The 15,349-nt window shown below is 37.6% G+C and overlaps 2 protein-coding genes across 2 annotated transcripts in view; one reads left to right on the top strand and one right to left on the bottom strand.

The window, feature by feature from the left end:
- The window catches only part of aralar1 (calcium-binding mitochondrial carrier protein aralar1), a 510,884-nt gene that overhangs the window by 443,130 nt on the left and 52,405 nt on the right, over positions 1-15,349 (top strand). The gene's annotated exons all lie outside the window — the stretch shown is intronic.
- mRpS18C (mitochondrial ribosomal protein S18C) lies at positions 1,030-1,704 on the bottom strand. Its single transcript, XM_075292773.1, has 2 exons — positions 1,595-1,704; positions 1,030-1,531 (listed from the first exon to the last, which is right to left on the bottom strand). The coding sequence occupies exons 1-2, from the start codon at positions 1,626-1,628 to the stop codon at positions 1,116-1,118; spliced, it is 450 nt and encodes a 149-aa protein (XP_075148888.1). The 5' UTR covers positions 1,629-1,704; the 3' UTR covers positions 1,030-1,115.

Here is a 15,349-nt window from a genome sequence, read left to right on the forward strand (position 1 = left end):
TATCGTCATCGATAGTTTATACATTTGTATATCAAAGCCCGCGTATTTTATTATTTATTTATATTTCATTGTTAATATTAATCAAGTACTTTTGTTTTCAAAATGAATAACGAAACATCAAACGAGAATTTTTCCACACCACTTCAAACGAAAAGTAAACGTTTAGGTTTGAGACGCAACAATTCCGGCAGTGTAAACAAAGAGTCCGCAGCAACAACAACAACACCGTTGAGAAGATCCTCCAGGAGAATGTTTTCGCATCCATCTGAACAACAACAAAATGAGAGGGAAAACAATATAAGTGATTTGGATAATACCCAAATAACCCCTTTGACACAATCTATTAAGAGAAAACTTCGAAGTGATATAAAGATAAATTATCGTAATTTGGAAATTGCAACAACATCAAATGGCTTGAGTTCGCCCCCAGCAACTCCAGAATTTAATCTTAGTGGCTCATTGCAACGGGATTGTCTAACCACAAATTGTCGTCCATATCGTTTAGCATTGAGCAAACGGGTACGGGAAAAGATGACCAAAAAGAGACTGGAATTTCATATAGCCAATGAAATGGAAAAAGAAGAAGACCAATTGGAATCGGAGTGTCGACAAGAAAATGCTGACCATGAAAGAGCAGAAAATACTCAGAAACAAAGCTCAGGTATAACCGAAATGGAGGAAAATAAGGTAGAATTAACGCATGAAGAACATGATTCGAGTGTTCAAAAAGATACAACAAATAAACCAATTCCCTTAGAGAACAATAAATCTCCAGTTTGCTGTGATGAACTCAATGAGCAAGAACGAAAATTCCTAGTTGCCAAAATAGAGAAAATGCACGGAGAATTAAAATCCAGAAATATGCATATAAATAAAGTTCAAGAATTGCAACAAGCTATAAATGTTTGGAAAAATGGTCTTTCGGCAGCCCTTAGAGATTTGCAAGAGAAAATCACACCTCATTATGATTACGAAGACCTGCTAGAACATTTGAAAATACCCAAAGAAATTCTCAAACATATAAATGACTAGTGAGGAAAACAATATGTATTTTTCTTTCATGCCATATAAACAAAAACAAAATAATGCGATAGTTATATTCCGTGACCTGGCTCCTAATATTTATGAGGTCTTACGGGTTTCTCAGGATCAAAAAGTTTAGGATCTTTCATAAACTCCAAATCTTTATGATATGTTGGCATCAAGGCACATTGTTGAGCCCTCTTAATGGCCTTCTCCACCTCTGTTTGTTTTTGTTTACATAACCCGGTAATGTGACGACCATAGATACGACCTGTGTATGGTGATTGGAATTGTGACAATAATTTGACATTTTTGTAGTCTGGTGTTATGTTGTGTTTGCACAATATGCACGTTTTACGAGCCTTTTCAAAAGGATTTAGAATATCAATTGGTTCGTCGGCATTTGGTGTAATAGAGGAGGTGTTCGCTGATGAAGCAGCTGGTGCATTGTGTTTCACTGCAGATATACTTAACAATCGTAAACCTGTGCGGGAACTTAGCACTGGAACTAAAAGAGAGATTGTATTTGTTTATTTCTGCAAATTTGTTCTATGTTTTATTAATAATTTACCTGTTTGTGTAACCAATTTTGTAAATTTCAACATTTTGGTGTGTTAATTTTTTTGACAATCTTCAGAATTTGACATTTACTGGTGGAGTTGTGAGTCGCATAGATTTGACGGCGTTATTCACAGCTGATGTTATGCTTGGAAGTGCTCAGAATGAAAGTGTTTAATAAATAACATCCGATAGATGGCTCTGTCGGCTGTAGGTGGTTGTCTACAATAACTAAGTGTTTGGTACTGTATAAAACAAAACATTGAATAATAGCAAGTTCATGCCGTGCTCCACATTCAATATTTCCAATTTCATATTGTCGGCTTTATTGGTTGAAAAAAAAAAAAAACAATAAATAAATAAATAAATATAAAATAAAATAAGAAAACTGTAGTTCAAGGTCTGCATCAGTGAAAGCAATAAAAAGAAAAAAATCTCCAAAATAAAGATTCTCCGGTCCCATGGTAAGTGAATTGCTCTTTATTTTCGTTCTTTTTTTGAACTTTAACGACACAAAATTGTATAAAGAACCCCAACAAAAAATTTGGAAGTTGTTCTGTCCTCCCAAAAATGTTCTTTATTTAATTACACAGGAAGTTCTGTTTATTCATTTTTTAATTCGCACTTTCATATTTTTTTATGGGTAATTTGAATATTTTTTTGTTTCAAATAGGTTAAAAACTGTAATTAATAAAATCGAATTAATAAAATGGTACAAATTATTTAAATTTTGTCGAAAAAAATGATAATTCCATTAAAAATATTTCAAGGGCAAACATTTCAGACAAACGTTAGAATGCATTAAATATCATGAAAAAATCTAAAAATTATTTATTAGACAAAATATCAGAACATTTTTTGAACTCACATCCAAAGCACTGAATTTGAATCACACACCTTACGAAATGCTGCAAATTCAGTGGAACAGATGTTGAAATGGTAGACATCCGTGCTATGACAAGCTCATGTTAAATTTATCGCTTCTGCGCCAATTTTGCACCACACCCGGATCCAAAAAGAAAATTAACACTACTTTTGGGGACACTTTGTTTGCTGGGCATGTACCATAAATTCATAGTATATGTTGTTGTAGCAGCTTGGGGAAGCTGGGGGGTTACTATGTAATTCATTTTGATAATAACATCAATCGAAAGCGAATTCGAGATGTAAATTTTTTACAATCGGAAATTCTGTTCGATGTTCGAAAATGTAGCAACTATGTATCACGGTTGTAAATGTCAATGTTCGTTTCGAAAAAATATCATTCGTTTCTATTGAGTTAACGAAAAGGCGAAAAATGTAAGTTAATTTTGTTATTTCTCATCCGAAATTGTTATTTCTCATCCGAATTTTTTTTCTTAATTTTGAGGTAATGGTGGATTTTATGTCGAAGCATCCTTATTTGGCAAAAAGTTTTTTGAAGTCACCCGATGCAAATACCAAATCCCATATACTGTGGAAAAGATTGGAATGCGATCTTAACATGATGGGTCCACCTGTACGTGATGTGTCAGGTTGGAAAAAAGTATGTTGGTTTCAAAAATTGTATTTTATCAATAAAAGTAAACAGAATATTTTATAGGTTTGGTCAGACCACAAAAACATACAGTATGCAAAATCCGTATTCGTACACCCTTGATGAAATAGGAAAATCGCTATAAACTTAAGGTGTGTAATAGCAAAACCAAAAAGTTTTTCAAATTAATATTGTTTATGCAAAATACAAACGACACAAAAAAATATATCACCGTGTTACATCAATTCTAGTGTAGATGAAGATGATATTTGAAACAAAACCCGTATTCGTACACTTGACATCCCTGTTTTTATTGTTCATTCTAATGGGAGTTTTTAACAAAACTTTGTTTTGGTGTTTTGCATTTTGGTTATAGAGCCCTGTGTTATCGAAATAAATCAAATTTAGTGTTGTTTCTGCAAGTAGCACGCGAAAATCGATATAGGTAAAAAATCAAGCGAACTTTCGGACGAACAACGAAAAATTGTAATAGATCTGCATAAAAGTGGAAAATCTTTACGTGAGATCGCAAAATTAATGAAGCGCAGTGCTTCTACAATACAATATATTATTTCAAAATTCAAAACTTGTGGCCAGTTAAAAAAACAACGTCGAAAAGTTAACCGTTCCAAGCTATCAAGGAGACACTGTTCATTCCTTCGCCATCAAATTCTCATCGATCCGACAGTAAATGAGGTATAACTGGCTGTAAGTTTAGAAAAACATTTTAGAATACGTGTTACCCTCCAGACAGTGAGAAATTATTTTAAAAAATGTGGATTTAAGAGCCGGTATGCGGTCAGAAAACCTATTATCAGCAGGCTTCATAAGCAAAAGAGAATTACATTCTTTAAAAAATACAAAAATGAAGATTTTAACTTCTGGAAAAGAGTTATTTTTACTGATGAGTCAGAATTCATCATCAAAGTATACGATGGACGCATAAAAATTTGGCGAGAGAAAAATACATGCTTATCACGCCATAACCTAATTCGTACATACAAGGAGGATCAGTGATGGTATGGGGGTGCTTTTCCGCAGCAGGCGTTGGAAACCTTAATTTTGTGGATGGAATAATGACAGCAAAGGATTATATAAACATTTGGAAGCAAAACTTGAAACAGAGTGCCGTAAAATTAGGTTTGTCCCAGAACTTTATCTTCCAACAGGACAACGATCCGAAACACACCGCTCTAGATTCCAGACTTTGGATCCTGTACAACTGTGCAAAATATCTTTAGACACCACCCCAAAGCCCAGACCTCAATCCTATTGTCAACCAATGGTCAATTTTTAAGAAGAATTAAAAAAATACGATATTAGAAACGTAAAGGACCTCAAAACAGCATTAAAAACTGAATGGGATCAAATATCCCCAGAATTAACATCCAAACTTGTCGAATCCACTCCAAGATGTCTAAATGCAGTTCTAAAACAAAAAGGATATCCAACAAAATATTAACTTTAGTTATAATATATTGTAAAATATTTTTTTTGCCGTTCTCAGTATGAGAGAATCTGGAGAAGGCTTGAGTGCCAATAAATTCGGCATAAATAATACAGCAACCAGCTTATCTACCGCAGACAACAATTTATTGGAGAACCAGCTACCTGTGTGTACGGTTGACGATGAACAAGGAGCTGAACAACCACAGAGCTCAACAACTCGTCCGTTTATTCCTTGCCCTCCAGCACCCACTCGTCGTGTGCGCCAATCCAGCAAAACGATCTTGACCAATTTGGTGTTGATATTATCGGGGCAAACACATCCTTTATGTTGTCCATTATGTTACATAGTTGAAAGCTTTCTTTGACAATCTGAAATTTTTAATAAAACTAACAACACACTCATTCAGGCGGTTAAATAAAAAAACATATTCATATTTATTACTTTTTATCCGAAAGCGATGATATGTTTATGCCATCTCTCAATATTCTCTTTTCGGCACGTTCATTATTTCTTTTAAACCACAAAGCAACACTATCCATTTTATTGTATTTACTATTTTTTATTTTTGTATTTTTTGTTTATCAACTTTTGACAGTCGCTGACAATGCTGTCACCTTTTTTATTATTCGTAAGTGGTGCCATTTTACGTTATTTATAACACCTTTTGGTGAATTCGATAGTAGGGCTGTTTTCTTTTAGCACTGGATACCTTAAGCCGTAAAGGACTAAAAGAAAACAGAGTACTCGTTCATCCAGGACATCTCCAAAAATATGCAACACTGTCATCAGCTGTTTATTTATGACACTGTACCACTTTGAATTTCATGTTTTTCGATAATTTAGTCACAATAAATTGCTATTGTGAATCGAAGAAGCGTCACTTTATCAAAATATAATTTGGCAACATCGGCGCAACTTGCACTGATGAGATGTTCTGGATAGAACACCAGTGCAACGATGTTCTGGATAGCCCATACAAAAGTTGCATCCAGTGCTAAAAGAAAACAGCCCTAGTATTACATAGTAGGAAAGAAAATTCGAATCGAAAACAATTCTCGAATAAAATTAATTATCGAATTACATAGTAACCCCCCTGATCTTTGCACACAGCTAACAGGATTCTAAAATCGAAGGCCGATTCGCTAATCTCGCTTATTTGAATAAATTTGCACAAAGCGATGGTCAAGTTGTTGTTGTAACAATGGGTTGTGTTATCATCAATTTTTGGTATGAGCTTTTGGTACATCACCTCTATTCAGGTAGTGGAACTGCAACTAAGGTGGGATGCATGCAAAGTGATCCTGGTGGTGAGTCGGGTCGGTTAGGTATAGTGGCAGACCGATATTTCAGGCTCACATAGACTATTCAGTCCATTGTGATACCACAGTTGTGAACTTCTCTCTTATCACTGAGTGCTGCCCAATTTAGCTCAATGGAAAAGAGACATTTTTATAGCTGAGTCCGAACGGCGTTCCAAAATGCGGTGAAAACACTTGGAGAAGCTTTGAAAGGATCAGAAATGACAGCAGAATTGCCGCTGAAAAACTTTTTGGTGTTTGGTCGAAGCTTGGATTGAACCCATGGCCCTGTGTATGCAAGGCGGGCATGTTAACCATTGCACCACGGTGGCTCCCTATGATTGGTTAAGCATGATGACGGGGACGAGTGGAATGTGTCTCTTCGGATACTTTTGACGGTGGTCGAGTTTCGATGACCACTTGTAGCTTCTCACAGCTTCTGCAAGAGTATAAGAGGGTGATGTGGATGGTGACTGCGATAAGAACCCAGATGATACTGTTTTCACAATGTGTAATTGTGTCTACGCTCGGGAAGAATCTTAGTCTCTACATAAAGATGATGCGGGGGTGTACTGTCGCAGTTCTAAGGGCAGAGTTCTGATAGATCTGTATGCTTTTCCACTGCGTATCACTTGTCTGAGGTGTCCACACTGGCGCTGCATAGATTACCACTGACCTGTCATTTCCCTTATATGTGGTCAACCAGATTTCTTTGTCCGCATCTCAAGTGATGCCGGCAAGTAACTGGAGGACCGCGGAGCTTTTCACAAATTGTAGTGGCGCGGGCACTTAAAAGACTGTCCAATGTGACCCCCAGGAATCTTCGAATAGTTTGTTGTCGGAATTGTTACGCAATTGAATCAACTGCCTGCGTAAAGCAGACAAAATGAGAGGTTGTGTTTCATATTTCGGAATTGGCAACTCCAGTGTTGTGATTTGCCAATTGACAGCTCTATCGTAAAGCTTGACTTTTTGAGGTTATACGTACTCAGAACATTTTGACATACGAGCGCTATTTGTGATGTTTACAGCAACCTAAAAGATTCATTTCGCCAAAAAAATCGAATCAAATCATCAACATTTTAGTGCGATTATTTTTTAGAATTTTTGAGAGCATACATTCACTACTGCAGGAACATTTGACCGTCAAAAAATGTTTTCGTTTTTGATCCCACACAATTTGTTAATCGCGCAAAAAAGGCTTTTGTTCATTGGTCCAAGGAATTGCTCCAAAAATACAACCGCGGCATAAACACGTCTATTACTTCGTGATAGGGTATGAAACGTGGATTTACGGGTATGAGCAGGAAAGTGAAGAGAACAGCAATGGTACCAATAGAACAATGTAAAACAGTTACTTCTGTGTAGCACACAATTATTTTTTTGCCAGTTGTCCACCAAGAAATCTGGAAACCCTACCACCAAACACGGAGCACTCTTCACCACGACAATGCGAGCTCTCACACGTCGGTCAAAAAACTGCATTTTTTGAGCACTCAAAACAACGATTTGGTGGGTCCTCCGCCGTATAATCCTGACTTTTAAAAGAACGTAACTTATCGATACGCCTGCTACTAGTGCTTATTGAAAGTTTTTCACAAATCAACGACAGCCATGCCCACAAGCTACGTAAAGTAGAAAATGACATATATCTCTGAGGCAGGATTTGCCTCAGTTTTGTTCAGTTACAAGTACTTAATTAGTCATCTTATAACTCGACCATCCTGTACAATCACTGTCCTCAGTGATCATGGCTCAATCTTCATTTACAGAAAACTTCTGTAACAGACCCAACAAACCGCTCGACCTTAAATACGTCCAGGGAACACTAAATTATTGAACGCTCAATGTGAATCAACATCACAGAGTCGCTCAACCTGGAAATACCCAGGGAACAACCAAATAAGCCATCGCTCAATGTGTACTACAATCACAGAGCCGCTCAACCTGGCAACAACCAGGGAACAAAATTACGCAAACCATCGCTCAATGTAGAATACCTCCACAGAGCCGCTCAACCTAGTAATAACCAGGGAACAAAATCCAAACTCCATCAACCTAGAATACATCCAGGAAACAAACTTTTCTCATCCTGTCCAATTCCATTTGAACAACCAATGCTATACTTGCGACCTTACCATAAGTGCATGAAACCAAAACAATCCATTCCATTCTCTAATGGCGTCTTAACTTCAGCAATATACGCAGTACCGTCATTAATGTGTGGATCCTTTACGCGGCACATCAACCGAAGATATATATCAGCTTCATGTTTTTGCACAGGGAAAAGCCCTGGTTAGTAGTTCCTTGAGTTTCTTCTATGGCAGTTCCCTATGGCAGCGTTAAATTCTGTGGCTTTTCGTCCCATTTAAATAAATTCTTAACAAGCCCCACATTTACAATCCATTCACCAGGCGAAACTGAATCCGGACGAGATGGGCTAAATATAGGGACACCACATAACCACCGATGGAGCCGCAAAGACTGCCGACTCTTCTTCAAAGATACCATTATTTTTATATTATATTTTCCAAAAAATGTCTATACAATTTTTTTTTTTTGACAACTAAGAATTTTTTCTGATATCCCACTTCTGATAAAAGAACGTAACTTACGACACCGCTGCTACTACTGCCTATTGAACTTTTTCACAAATCAACGACAGCCATGCCGACAAGCTACGTAAAGTAGAAAATGGCATATATCTCTGAGGCAGGATTTCCTCAGTTTTGTTCAGTTGCAAGTATTTAATTAGTCATCTTACGTACGTAAAAAATAAAATGAGAGGTCAACGTTTTTAAACACAAGAAGCGGTTGCTGTGTCCAGAATGCATGTTTTTGGGATACCTCAATCAGAATGGCAAAAGTGCTTCGACAATTGGTTAAAACGCATGCAAAAGTGTATTGATCTTAAAGGGAAATATTATGAAAAACAATAAAGGGATTTTCGATGATTAATATTTATTTTTGTTCTCTAATCCCCAAATATAAAGGACGACCATCGTACCAATCTATATAGAACGATAGATCATTTATTGAAGGCTGTAGCGTCATTACAATACACAGACGGACATGTTAGAGTGTCCAAGGAGCCACCGTGGTGAAATGATTAGCATGTCCGTATTGCATACAAAGGGTCGTGGGTTCAATCCCTGTTTCGACCGAAAACCAAAAAGGTTTTCAGCGGTGGGTTATCCCTTCTCAGTAATATTGAGTGGTTTCACTGCAATGTGAAACGTCCTTCGCACCCAGCTATAAAAAGCAGATCTCTTGTCATTGAGGTAAACACGGAATAGGGCAGCATTCAGTGATAAGAGAGAAGTTAACCACTGTGGTATCACAGTGGACTGAATAGTCTAAGTGAGCCTGAAATATCGGACGGTCACTATACCTAACATAACCTAACCTAACCTAGAGTGTCCCAAGATTTCTCCCTGATCAAGAATATAAGTACATTAAATATATATGTAGATGTGTAACAGACGGAATAGCACTTTTGTATGTGCGACCATGGTTTTATTGATAAGTACCTCTAAGATACATTTTACTTGAATACCAAATTGTGAAACTGAGGGTTAGTTAGGTTAGATTAGGTGGCAGCCCGATGTATCAGGCTCACTTAGACTATTCAGTCCATTGTGATACCACATTGGTGAACTTCTCTCTTATCACTGAGTGCTGCCCGATTCCATGTTAAGCTCAATGACAAGGGACCTGCTTTTTATAGCCGAGTCCGCACGGCGTTCCACATTGCAGTGAAACCACTTAGAGAAGCTTTGAAACCCTCAGAAATGTCACCAGCATTACTGCTGAAAAACTTTTTGGTGTTCGGTCGAAGCAGGAACCGAACCCAAACTGAGGGTCGGAATAATATAAGAAATTTAATAAAAAAATAAAAACTTGTTTTAAATTAGTTTTAATAAAAATTCACCCCTTTGCATATTCGTCTACAATGTGAAAGAAAATTCCTGCCTGATATCTATTAACTTCCGTTACGAAAGAGTCTAGAGATATTTCCATGACAATCGGTTAAAAGAGACTGTAATAAATTCTAATAGGCAACATCCTGAATACGCAATGCGTACATCATACTTACATTCCTGGGAGAAGAAAAAAAACATAACATTTTCATTTTTGCAAAAATTGAGAGGAGTTTTTTTTTTTTTTAATTCAATTTCATTGTTGGCATAATTTTCAATTTAAATTGTTCCTTTGCTATTGCATGCAAATTTCCTATGAAAACGTAGATGAATATTTCACTTCACCCCTTTTCGATTGCATGAATAACCCAATTTAGACGAAATCTCTCCTACCCTAAAGCTTTTTTGACATTCTATACCTAGTTTAATAAGCGGGTTGTTATCAATAGACGGTTATTATCATCCGCGATATATTCCACAAATGGGGGAATTTTTTGCATATATATGTTGTTTTGTGCCTTATCCTTATATGCAACAATGTCAGAAATTTGTTTTCAAACAATAATTTATTTGCAAATACCAACTATGAGGCATGTATTCCATTAAACTTTGAAAGTAATGACATACACGGTTTCTTTGGTGACGGAATGATGAGAAATAAAAGTAAATTTGTTCTTTCTTCCGGAATACAGTGGTTCCATGTAATATGAGCTACGGTATTCCAAAGTGGGGATTCAAGAACATTTCGGTGTTGTTTTGCATGTTGATTTCTAGAATTCCTTATAGGATTTTCTACCAATGGCAATTAACAGGTTCGCTGATAAGTCCCCGGTCTGACACATAGATGGCGTCGCTAGTATTAAATGCATATCATTTTTATATAGTACCAACCTTCAAATGATTCGTGTCAAAATTTGATGTCTGTAAGTCAATTAGTTTGTGAGATAGCAACTTTTGTTATTGTGAAAAACATGGAAAAAAAGGAATTTCGTGTTTTGATAAAATACTGTTTTCTGAAGGGAAAAAATACGGTGGAAGCAAAAACTTGGCTTGATAATGAGTTTCCGGACTCTGTCCCAGGGAAATCAACAATAATTGATTGGTATGCAAAATTCAAGCGTGGTGAAATGAGCACGGAGGACGGTGAACGCAGTGGACGCCCGAAAGAGGTGGTTACCAATGAAAACATCAAAAAATCCACAAAATGATTTTGAATGACCGTAAAATGAAGTTGATCGAAATAGCAGAGGCCTTAAAGATATCAAAGGAACGTGTTGGTCATATCATTCATCAATATTTGGATATGCGGAAGCTCTGTGCAAAATGGGTGCCGCGCGAGCTCACATTTGACCAAAAACAACGTGTTGATGATTCTGAGCGGTGTTTGCAGCTGTTAACTCGTAATACACCCGAGTTTTTCCATCGATATGTGACAATGGATGAAACATGTCTCCATCACTACACTCCTGAGTCCAATCGACAGTCGGCTGAGTTGACAGCGACCGGTGAACCGTCTCCGAAGCGTGGAAAAACTCAAAAGTCCGCTGGCAAGGTAATGGCCTCTGTTTTTTGGGATGCGCATGGCATAATTTTTATCGATTATCATGAGAAGGGAAAAACCATCAACAGCGACTATTATATGGCGTTATTGGATCGTTTGAAGGTGGAAATCGCGGCAAAACGGCCCTATATGAAGAAATAAAAAGTGTTGTTCCACCAAGACAACGCACCGTGCCACAAGTCATTGAGAACGATGGCAAAAATTCATGAATTGGGCTTCGAATTGCTTCCCCACCCACCATACTCTCCAAATCTGGCCCCAGCGACTTTTTCTTGTTCTCAGACCTCAAAAGGATGCTCGCAGGAAATAAGTTTGGCTGCAATAAAGAGGTGATCGCCGAAACTGAGGCCTATTTTGAGGCAAAACCGAAGGAGTTCTACCAAAATGGTATCAAAAAATTGGAAGATCGTTATAATCGTCGTATCGCTCTTGAAGGGAACTATGTTGAATAATAAAAACGAATTTTGACAAAAAAATGTGTTTTTCTTTCTTAGACCGGGGACTTATCAGCCAACTTGTTACTTGAAAATTGATTTTTTTTAAATACTTAGTATCCGATTAAAGTATATAAAATTTTACATCACTACTGAAAATTTTAATGTCATATGTCGTTTACTTGTCAAGCTGCATTGTGTTAAGGTTCAATAAATTTGGGCTATTTTTTCCCTGCGAGCATTTTTTTGAGGTCTGAGAACAAGAAAAAGTCGCTGGGGGCCAGATCTGGAGAATACGGTGGGTGGGGAAGCAATTCGAAGCCAAATTTATGAAGTTTTGCCATCGTTCTCAATGGCTTGTGGCATGGTGCATTGTCTTGGTGGAACAACACTTTTTTCTTCTTCATATGGGGCCGTTTTGCCGCGATTTCGACCATCAAACGCTCCAATGACGCCATATAATAGTCACTGTTGATGGTTTTTCCCTTCTCAAGATAATCGATAAAAATTATTCCATGCGCATCCCAAAAAAACAGAGGCCATTACTTTGCCAGCGGACTTTTGAGTCTTCCCACGCATCGGAGACGGTTCACCGATCGCAGTCCACTCAGCCGACTGTCGATTGGACTCAGGAGTGTAGTGATGGAGCCATGATTCATCCATTGTCACATATCGACGGAAAAACTCGGGTGTATTACGAGTTAACAGCTCCAAACACCGCTCAGAATCATCAACACGTTGTTTTTGGTCAAATGTGCAACAGAGTTAAATATATGACACAATAGTCATTCCAATTAATGATTTCCTTTTTTCATAAAAATATTTTTCTTGAAAAATATGGTAAAATTTCGTATCAGCGAAATGCCCGTTTCAGGTATCACCCCCAGATCGACGAGACAAACTGTTCTTTAAGATACTGATAGAGGCAATGTTCTTTACAAACATTTTCTTCGGGTAGATGGCATACACCCATAGAACAAATCATGAACGGCGTGCTCATTTCAAAACGATCCGTTCATGAAGGTGAAGCAACACACATGTGGTGTCATACTGACAACGATAAAATGACACCATGCGTTGTCAAAACAATAACCAGCGTTCACGATCTGAAAACGTAATGGTTACGAATTTATAACAAAACAAGTATATACGGCCGTAAGTTCGGCCAGGCCGAATCTTATGTACCCTCCACCATGGATTGCATAGAAACTTCTATGAAATACTGCCATCCACAATCTAATTACTTGGGTTGTGGTATCTTAAAACTTCCTATCATCGTTCTCTAAATTGTGAGTTAGTCCATACGTGGTAGAGAGCCAGAATTGGGGGCTAGATACAATTATGAACTTGATATGGACCAATTTTTTGTGATTGGGGATCGATTTATCTGAGGGCTATATATAACTATAGACCGATATGGACCTAGTTAGGCATGGTTGTTAGCGGCCATAAACTAGTACAATGTACCAAATTTCAAATGACTCGGATGAAATTTGCTCCTCCAAAAGGCTCCAAAACCAAATCTCGGGATCGGTTTATATGGGGGCTATATATGATTATGGACTGATATGGACCACTTTTGGCATGGCTGTTAAATATCATATACTACCACCACGTTCCAAATTTCAACCAGATCGGATGAATTTTGCTTCTCCCCTTTGGCACCGGAGGTCAAATCTGGGGATTGGTTTATATGGGGGCTATATATAATTATGGACTGATATTAACCAATTCCTGCATAGTTGCTGGATACCATATACTAACATCACGTAGCAAATTTCAACCGAATCGGATGAATTTTTCTCTTCTAAGGGGCTCCGGAGGTCAAATCTGGGGATCGGTTTATATGGGGGCTATATATAATTATGGACCGATTTCGACCAATTTTTGTATGGGTGTTTGAGGCCATATATTAACACCACGTATAAAATTTCAACTGAATCAATGAATTTTGGTCTTCCAAGATCTCCGGAGGTCAAATCTGGTGATCGGTTTATATGGGGGCTATATATAATTATGGACCGATGTGGACCATTTTTTGCATGGTTATTAGAGACCATATACTAACACCATGTACCAAATTTCAGCCGGATCGGATGAAATTTGCTACTCTTAAAGGCTCCGCAAGCCAAATCGGGGGATCGGTTTATATGGGGGCTATATATAATTATGGACCGATGTGGACCAATTTTTGCATAGTTGTTAGAGACCATACACTTACACCATGTACCAAATTTCAGCCGGATCGGATGAAATGTGCATCTCTTAGAGGGTCCGCAAGCAAAATCCGAGGTCGGTTCATATGGGGGCTATATATAATTATGGACCGATGTGGACCAATTTTTGCATGGTTGTTAGAGATCATATGCTGACATCACGTACCAAATTTCAGCCGGATCGGATGAAATTTGCTTCTCTTAGAGTCCCCGCAAGTCAAATTTGGGGGTCCGTTTATATGGAGGCTATATATAATTATGGACCGATGTGGACCAATTTTTGCATGGTTGTTAGAGATCATATGCTGACATCATGTACTAAATTTCTTCTCTTAGAGTCCCCGCAAGCCAAATTTGGGGGTCCGTTTATATGGGGGCTATACGTAAAAGTGGGCCGATATGGCCCATTTGCAATACCATCCGACCTACATCAATAACAACTACTTGTACCAAGTGTCAAGTCGATAGCTTGTTTCGTTCGGAAGTTAGCGTGATTTCAACAGACGGACGGACGGACGGACATGCTCAGATCGACTCAGAATTTCACCACGACCCAGAATATATATACTTTATGGGGTCTTAGAGCAATATTTCGAGGTGTTACAAACGGAATGACAAAGTTAATATACCCCCATCCTATGGTGGAGGGTATAACAAAAAATCCCCTACCGTGACTCGAACCTGGCTTGTCTGTTACATAGCAGTCGCCTTAGCACATTGTACCACCGACGAAGTTACCATAAACAAGTCAAACAAATATTTTAAGACTCTCATGGCCAAAGAAAAACGATTTTTTGTGAACGAATCCATTTCATTTTGTCACCGTCCATTCACGATTTTGGAACGAAATGTTTTTCTAATAGTGTATTCTATTTCATTTTGTCACCGTCCGTTCACGATTTTGGAACGTAATTTTTTCTAATAGTGTATTCATGAGTACTACAGTTTTGAGGTGAAAAATGTAGTACTCATGAATTAGGGTTTCCATATGGATAATTTTCAAAAGAGAACTTTCGCTTTAAAAAAAGAGAACATTTTAACTAAAAAAGAGTTTACAATAAAAAAATTCTTTATTAAATAATTAATAATTTTATTGATGTTAAAATTAAAATAATAATAGTTTCTACACAGAGAATACAGATTGGTTGTGACAATCGAATTTATTGCCAACCTCCTTTTGGCAGTTGTAGCAACTACCAGTGGGCAGTTGTGCCACCCGACTGATTCGGTCGACACAACTAATATCTCATATGGCGTTGGTTGCGTCTGCCGACGATATCGGTTGTTGCTACCTTCATCATTCGGTTGTGCTTCCCGACCTTAATAGTGCTCATGACCAAAGTATAAACCAATTTCTTCTCAATTAAATATTA

Source organism: Haematobia irritans, chromosome 1, assembly GCF_050003625.1.
Source record: "Haematobia irritans isolate KBUSLIRL chromosome 1, ASM5000362v1, whole genome shotgun sequence".
NCBI lineage: Eukaryota > Metazoa > Arthropoda > Insecta > Diptera > Muscidae > Haematobia > Haematobia irritans.